General features: G+C 30.2%; 2 protein-coding genes across 2 annotated transcripts; one reads left to right on the top strand and one right to left on the bottom strand.

Moving 5' to 3' along the window:
- Positions 1-1,385: 1,385 nt before the first annotated feature.
- LOC119667203 (ATP-dependent DNA helicase pif1-like) lies at positions 1,386-2,453 on the top strand. The gene is made up of 3 exons (XM_038076493.1): positions 1,386-1,727; positions 1,845-2,109; positions 2,275-2,453. Exons 1-3 carry the CDS (start codon positions 1,386-1,388, stop codon positions 2,451-2,453), a joined length of 786 nt encoding a protein of 261 aa, XP_037932421.1.
- Positions 2,454-4,635: 2,182 nt separating this feature from the next.
- On the bottom strand, positions 4,636-5,245 carry LOC119675521 (40S ribosomal protein S7-like). The gene is made up of 3 exons (XM_038086730.1): positions 5,222-5,245; positions 4,846-5,010; positions 4,636-4,791 (listed from the first exon to the last, which is right to left on the bottom strand). Exons 2-3 carry the CDS (start codon positions 5,008-5,010, stop codon positions 4,636-4,638), a joined length of 321 nt encoding a protein of 106 aa, XP_037942658.1. The 5' UTR covers positions 5,222-5,245.
- Positions 5,246-8,088: the final 2,843 nt, after the last annotated feature.

Here is an 8,088-nt window from a genome sequence, read left to right as displayed (position 1 = left end):
AATAATAATATTTTGTGATATTAAAAAGTAAAATCTGAATTAGAAACAAATTGCAATCACTTACTTAATATTTTTTTTTTTTTTATTTATATAGTTTTTCGGCGTAACATAGGCTATTAAAACATTCGATATTAGTTATAATTTTAATTAAAATAATAAATTTAATAATTTCCGTTTCAAACTGTCCGACAGTTTGTGTGTGTGGGTGAATGATACTGATTTTCTTTTTATTTTTTTCAAATAAAAAAAATTTATTACATTAGCATAGATTTCAATATATTTGAAAAATTAAACTGGATATATATACATTTGCTTAATAATTAGAATAGAGGAAAAAGGTATTTTTCTTATTAATTGTAGCTGTGCTTAAAGCAAAAATGCCAAGATTTAAGAATTGAATAAACAACAAAATATTTTTGGGCAATACGCAAGAACTTTACTTTATTCGGAAGTTCCAACATATTTCACATGGAACAAAACTTTAAAAAAGTGGCAGCCACGTAAACGAGGTGTTGCAGTCAATGGTTATCCAGGATTATTTTCAGCAAACACACTGGGTCGTTTATATACTGTTCATCCAAAACAACGAGTGTTTTTTTTTAAGACTGCTTTTAATAAATGTACGCGGTCCAACATCGTATGAGTATTTGAGAACTGTCAATGGTCAGCTATACAATACATCTCATGATGCATGTAGAGAATTGCAATTGCTGGAAAGCGATAATCATTGAGACATTACGCTCCGGCATGCAGTATTAAGTTCTTTTCCACATCAAATTCGTCAATTATTCGCCATATTGTTGACAACATGTTTTCTAAATAATCCCAAAGAATTGTGGGAAAAATATAAATGCTCAATGAGTGAAGATATACTACATAGACATAGAACAACAAATCATGACTTAAATATTCAATTCAATCGTGAAATTTATAACGAAGCTTTGATTATGATCGAAGACTTATGTTTACTTATATCAAATCAACCACTTAAATTATTAGGATTGTATTCGCCAAATCGTTTGGCAACTGATATGCAGCGCGAACTTCAGTATAGCTCTGAAGATTTGGTTGAATTTGTTACATGAAGCGAACAAATGTTAACACACCAACAAAAGCTCATTTATGATCGGGTTTCGAACGCAATTGCGGCAAAAGAAGGCGGCTTTTTTTTCTTGGATGCACCAGGTGGAACTGGAAAAACTTTCTTAATTTTAGTCATTTTTGCAAAGGTTAGGATGCAAGGTAATATCGCTTTAGCACTTGCATCATCTGGAACCGCTGCGACATTGTTAGATGGTGGTAGAACAGCCCATTCGGCACTAAAGTTGCCACTAAACATACATTCATGTGAAAATGCACTATGCAATATAAAAAAACATTCCAATATGGCTAAAGTACTTCAAAAATGTCACATCATTGTTTGGGATGAATGCACAATGGCACATAAGTATTCATTGGAAGCATTAAATCGAACACTTAAAGATTTAAATGCCAACGATAGACTTTTTGGAGGCGCTTTAATTTTATTGGCAGGTGATTTTAGACAAACATTGCCAGTTATTCCACGTTCAACCTATGCTGATGAAGTCAATGCTTGCCTCAAATCATATATTTTGTGGCGAAATGTCCATATATTGCGACTTACCGAAATCATGCGTGTTGGACTACAGAGGGATTTAGCTGCAGAACTATTTGCCAAACAATTGATGGATATTGGTAATGGAAACGTAAGTCTTCATGAAAATACGCACTTTATTAAATTGCCAGAAAATTTTTGTAAAATTGTTAATTCGAAAGAGGAATTAATAGAAAGCGTATTTCCTCACATATATCAAAATTTTCAGAACCATCAGTGGCTTCAAAGTAGAGCGATTCTGGCTGCCAAGAACTTAGATGTCGATGAAATCAATTCCAAAATTCAAGCTATGCTACCTGGTAATTTAATTTCGTTAAAATCCATCGACACAGTGGTAGATGAAAACGAGATTGTGAATTATCCCACTGATTTCTTAAATTCGCTTGATTTGCCAGAACTACCACCACACAATTTAGTTTTAAAAGTTGGTTCACCAATCATTTTATTACACAATCTAAACCCACCAAAATTATGTAATGGAACAAGATTAGTAATTAAAGGAATTATGGGGAATTTAATTGAATCAACAATATTAAGTGGAAAATTCAGAGGAGAAAATATATTACTTCCACGCATACCAATTATACCAACCGATGTTCCAATTCAATTCAAACGATTGCAATTTCCAATTCGTTTAGCATTTGCGATGACAATTAATAAATCTCAATGTCAAACATTAAAAGTATGTGGACTGAATTTGGAAAATACATGTTTTTCGCATGGGCAACTATATGTTGCATGTTCCCGTATTGGAAAACCTTCTGATCTATATATGTATATACGGTCAAAATGGCTTAACAAAAAATATTGTTCATGATTTATTTTAAGATAACATGTAATCTAAACGTGTAATCTAACGAGCCAATAAATAAATATATTAAATAGGTCTGAACTATGGACCTGAAAATCATATTATATATATTTAGAATTAAATCAAGAACGCGAGAAACTATTAAATTCAAATTCATGCAAAATTGTTATATTATTCTGTTTAATGAATTATTTTTATTTAGACATATTGAATTAATTGCTGCAAGTTAATTGCTAGACTCATTAAATTTGATGAATGTTACCAATATATGAATGAGCTACAATTCAGTTTGAGCAATGAAGCGTAAACGAAACATTGGACCACTAATTTTAAACAGCAAAAAACACAAGTGCAAAAAAAGATTTAATGAAATAAGTGTTATTTAACACTTACTTTGTGCTCAATGGTCGTTTGTAGATTCTTATCCAAATGCACCTTTATAATTTGGGTGCCATCCAATTTGGCACGAATACGTTTGCCTACGATCTCTGCTGAAAACACTAAATCTTCTAAAATAAAATACACAGCAGTTAAACTACGCGAACGGATTATTGCACCGTCTTGTTTTTACGAAAACTTTGTAGTTACTCGTTCACTATCTAAGTCTTTACGGTGCTGATATAACTCTTCCTCTTCAAGTGGTCCTTGCAAACCCTTATGAAATATATTTCTCATCCACCAGAAACTCCATCTCGAAAATATATTAGCGGTTGAGTAGGGATTCTTTGGGCGTTCAATTTTTCTTCTAGTCCGATTGATGTTAAATTTCTTTATTTACAGTTACGTTTGATTATGATAAACCAAAAATGTAGTAATAAATTCGAAGTTCAAGAAATGAAGATAACCGACACGAGCACCACTCAAATATGGTAAATGCAACAAAAATTTCTTAAATCGTGAATAACAGTAAATAACAATGCAAAAAATTTACAATATTTTTTCAATGTTACAACAAAACTTTATAGACAATGTACGGTAATTATGCGTACTCGTTCTCGTATTCGTACAACAGAAATTATTTTCAAATAATTCCTTATCCTTATGCAAATCATGCAAAATTGTTATATTATTCTGTTTAATGAATTATTATTATTAAGACATATTGAATTAATTGCTGCAAGTTAATTGCTACACTCATTAAATTTGATGAATGTTACCAATATATGAATAAGCTACAATTCAGTTTGAGCAATGAAGCGTAAACGAAACATTGGACCACTAATTTTAAACAGCAAAAAACACAAGCGCAAAAAAAGATTTAATGAAATAAGTGTTATTTAACACTTACTTTGTGCTCAATGGTCGTTTGTAGATTCTTATCCAAATGCACCTTTATATATAATTTGGGTGCCATCCAATTTGGCACGAATACGTTTGCCTACGATCTCTGCTGGAAACACTAAATCTTCTAAAATAAAATACACAGCAGTTAAACTACGCGAACGGATTATTGCACAGTCTTGTTTTTACGAAAACTTTGTAGTTACTCGTTCACTATCTAAGTCTTTACGGTGCTGATATAAGTCTTCCTCTTCAAGTGGTCCTTGCAAACCCTTATGAAATATTTTTTTCATCCACCAGAAACTCCATCTCGAAAATATATTAGCGGTTGAGTAGGGATTCTTGGGCGTCAATTATCTTCTTCTAGTCCGATTCATGTTAAATTTCTTTATTTACAGTTAACGTTTGATTATGAAAAAACCAAAAATGTAGTAATAAATCGAAGTTCAGAGAATGAGAAGATAACCGAGACCACGAGCACCACTCAAATATGTAAATGCAACAAAAATTTTTTAAATCGATGAATAACAGTAAATAGCAATGCAAAAAATTTACAACACTTTTTCAATGTTACAACAAAAATTTATAGACAATGTACGGTAATTACGTACTCGTTCTCGTATTCGTACAACAGAAATTATTTTCAAATAATTCCTTACCTTGCAAATCATGCAAAATTGTTATATTATTCTGTTTAATGAATTATTATTATTTAGACATATTGAATTAATTGCTGCAAATTAATGCTACACTCATTAAATTTGATGAATGTTACCAATATATGAATGAGCTACAATTCAGTTTGAGCAATGAAGCGTAAAACGAAACATTGGACCACTAATTTTAAACAGCAAAGAACACAAGTGCAAAATAAGATTTAATGAAATAAATAACATTTACTTTGTGCTCAATGGTCGTTTGCGGGTTGTTTTGGCAAAATCTTGCGTTCTCCTATCACTACAACATGCTTTCCAGAGAACTTTTTTTCAAGTTCACGCACCAAAATAATTTGTATCTTTTGAAAAGTTTTTTGTTGTGGAATTGGTACATAAATTATAACAGCCTACAACAACAAAATAACAATATTAATGAAACTATGTTTAAAAAATGTGCATACCTTTTTAGTACCGAATTCAATTTCAAGGGCTCGAGTTATGTGCAAATCTCTCAAATAAGGTTTTAAGTCGCTATTTGCTTCAAGTTCCGAAAGTGCTTGAGCAATCGACTTTTCGAAATCATCTGGCTCTATACCGCCTGGTTTCACTATTTTCGAACCAATCATCTGCAAAATAATTTGTATAAACAATAAATTAAGAAACAATAAAACGATTTCCTTTCATCGCTATAGAATTAAAAACATCAACACAATCTGAAAGCATCCTCGCAATTAAATGTTAATTTATTCCAAAAATAAAGTCAACTTCTTAACGTTTATTACCACAAATTTTTATTTCTTAAAGTGAGTTTAAACGTTCAGATTGGTTTTTTTTCACCCTATTGCAAAATTAGACCATCCTTGGTCAAACGTTTTGACAGAAAGGAAGTACATTTTTGCCACTGAACAATAAATTAACACAACACAAGTGCAAAATAAGATTTAATGAAATAAATAACACTTACTTTGTGCTCAATGGTCGTTTGTTGGTTCTTATCCAAATGCACCTTTATCAATTGGGTGCCATCCAATTTGACACGAATACGTTTGCCTACAAACACTAAATCTTCTAAAATAGCTTCATACACAGCATCATACACCAACAGATTGAATGGCTCGAAGTGTAACATTAAATCGCCTCAAAAGTTGACGTGTGTAAGAGTAATTAAGGAAAAATTATAGAAAAATGTTTAACAAAATGGAAACTGCCTTGAAGGCAAATATTGCAAAAAATCACAAAAATTCAAACAAATATTGCTAAATTAAATTTTTATTTACAATACTATCGCTATTGTTATGTCAAGAAATGTTTAGCAAAAATATGAAACCATAGTAAAACAAACAACAATTTCCACACAACTTATATCCCAGTAGAAAACGGATCGATCCGTCATCGAAGACGTCTTCAAGACATGGATACATACATGAAGACCGATCGATCCAAATGTATGACGGTCTTCGAAGACACTTTCATACAAATTAGCCAAATGTCTTCAATGAATTTTTGTGTACATGTCTCGAAGACCGTCTCGAAGACCATGTCTTGCATAACGGACGCATTCGACAGAAAGTTGTGCGCTCTTAGTGCAGTGCTCATATAATTTTTTCACCCTTTTTTTATTTCTACTCTTTTATTGCGCTCTTTAAATTTTAAATGAATTTCAATTTTCTCTTTAAATAAGTAGAAAGAAATTGTTGTATTTTGTACTTTTATTTATTTTATATAATAATTTCTTACATTACATTCAAAATTAAAAGTTTTAAAAGTAAATTATAAATTTTATTATAAATTATTATAAATTTTATTAAGATATTAAAAATAAACTAGTAAAAACTAGTAAACATAGTGAAAATTAATTTAAATAATTAACTTAATATAACTTAACATATCTAAAATTAACTAAAACTAATATAAAATAATTTATAGCATTTCGCTATCATCTATTGTTGAAGTTTTATATGTTTTCAAAAGCGTTGAAAAGGATTTTGGTACAATTAAACCTTCTGATCTTAAGAGTTCTAAAATATCATTACCACAACGCCTGTTAATCCTGTGTTTTTTAAATATAACAGCTAATTTTTCACAAGTGTTTTCAGTTTTTTTATTTTCAACATCCTTTGTTTCGTTTCTAAAACAACTTTCACTGGAATTATTGTCTTCAATATTAATATCAATATATTTTTCAGGAACTAAGTCACTATTTAATTTGTATTGATTTAATTTCTTTTTTTTTAATATTTCATAGTTTAATGATATTGTTTCTTTATTCATTTTGATTTTTTTAATATTTATTTCACAATATATTTATTCACTACACTTCAAAATTATTGCGTCACTTCATTTATAAAACATAGCGTCATCTGAGGCAAAATTCAAATACGTTGCTATGAACACTAAAAATGAGAGAGAAAGCAAATAAAGAGTATTTACATTCATGTTTTGAGCAATTGTTTTGCAAATTTGCTTGAAAATGCGGACGCGGTATCAAAGACCGTCTTGAAGACAATGTCTTCGAAGACCACTTTTTCTACTGGGTTATAAAACATAGCGTCATCTGAGGCAAAATTCAAATACGTTGCTATGAACACTAAAAATGAGAGAGAAAGCAAAGAAAGAGTATTTACATTCATGTTTTGAGCAATTGTTTTGCAAATTTGCTTGAACATGCGGACGCGGTATCAAAGACCGTCTTGAAGACAATGTCTTCGAAGACCACTTTTTGTACTGGGTTATTGCCTTTGTGTTACTTGCTTACTTATGTATTTGCTCCTCTCTATTGTAGTGTTTTGGAATTTTGTTTACCACATATCCGCAGTTGATGGTGTTAGTATTTAATATGGAGTATGCAGGGTTTTTTTAGTTTTATTATAAGATAATAATCAAAACATGATTTGAAATGCACAGGGTCATCCACTAAAAGAGATGGAAATTTTTTAATATTATATATTTATTGTTTCTTTTATATGTTTATTAGGGGTGTTCAGGCAACTGATTAGTTGCTTAGTTGATTTAAAAACTTCATATAAAAAAATTTTAGCATTTTGATGTTAATCAGTTGCTTGAACGACCCAAAATGCGTGATCTGATTAGTTTGTTGTGTGTAAATGGCTTGGCAGCACTCGCATCAACAGCAAAAGCGAAATTTCTATACAAAAGTTCATTTTAAGTTATTATTACTGCACTTGGTACTGGCAGCACCATTAATCAAATTTGTACTAATATGAGAATCACCGATATAGTTGATTCTCTGCTTAGTTTCAATTTTGTGTGCAAATTTTTGTTGTAATCAACTATCAAGCAACTAATCAGTTGCCTGAATACCCCTATTGTGTTTTTAAATTATTATTGAATATATTATATTATTATTGTATGTTTCATATGTTTTATGTGTTTTTATATTAATATTATATATATTAAATTTTTATTGTATATTTTATATGTTTATTGTGTTGTTATATTATTATTGAATATATAATAAATATATCATGCTTTCGGTGATGATAACGGGTAAACGGTGTACTGTAGAAATTAAGTTCTTAAGCAAAAAATTTACGCATTAATAAAATAAAACCTTTGCATTTATTTTAATGCATAACCCTGTAAACTTCAAATCAATTTGCCTTTGATTACCAACACAATAGGTTTTGTACAAAATTTTAAAGAAAACATAACATATGTATACCATATTAATGGGCACCCAAGCA

The sequence above is a fragment of the Teleopsis dalmanni genome, chromosome 1, assembly GCF_002237135.1.
Source record: "Teleopsis dalmanni isolate 2A chromosome 1, ASM223713v2, whole genome shotgun sequence".
Lineage (NCBI taxonomy): Eukaryota > Metazoa > Arthropoda > Insecta > Diptera > Diopsidae > Teleopsis > Teleopsis dalmanni.
Note: the sequence above shows the minus strand (reverse complement) of the source record. Positions and strands in the feature narration are given on the sequence as shown.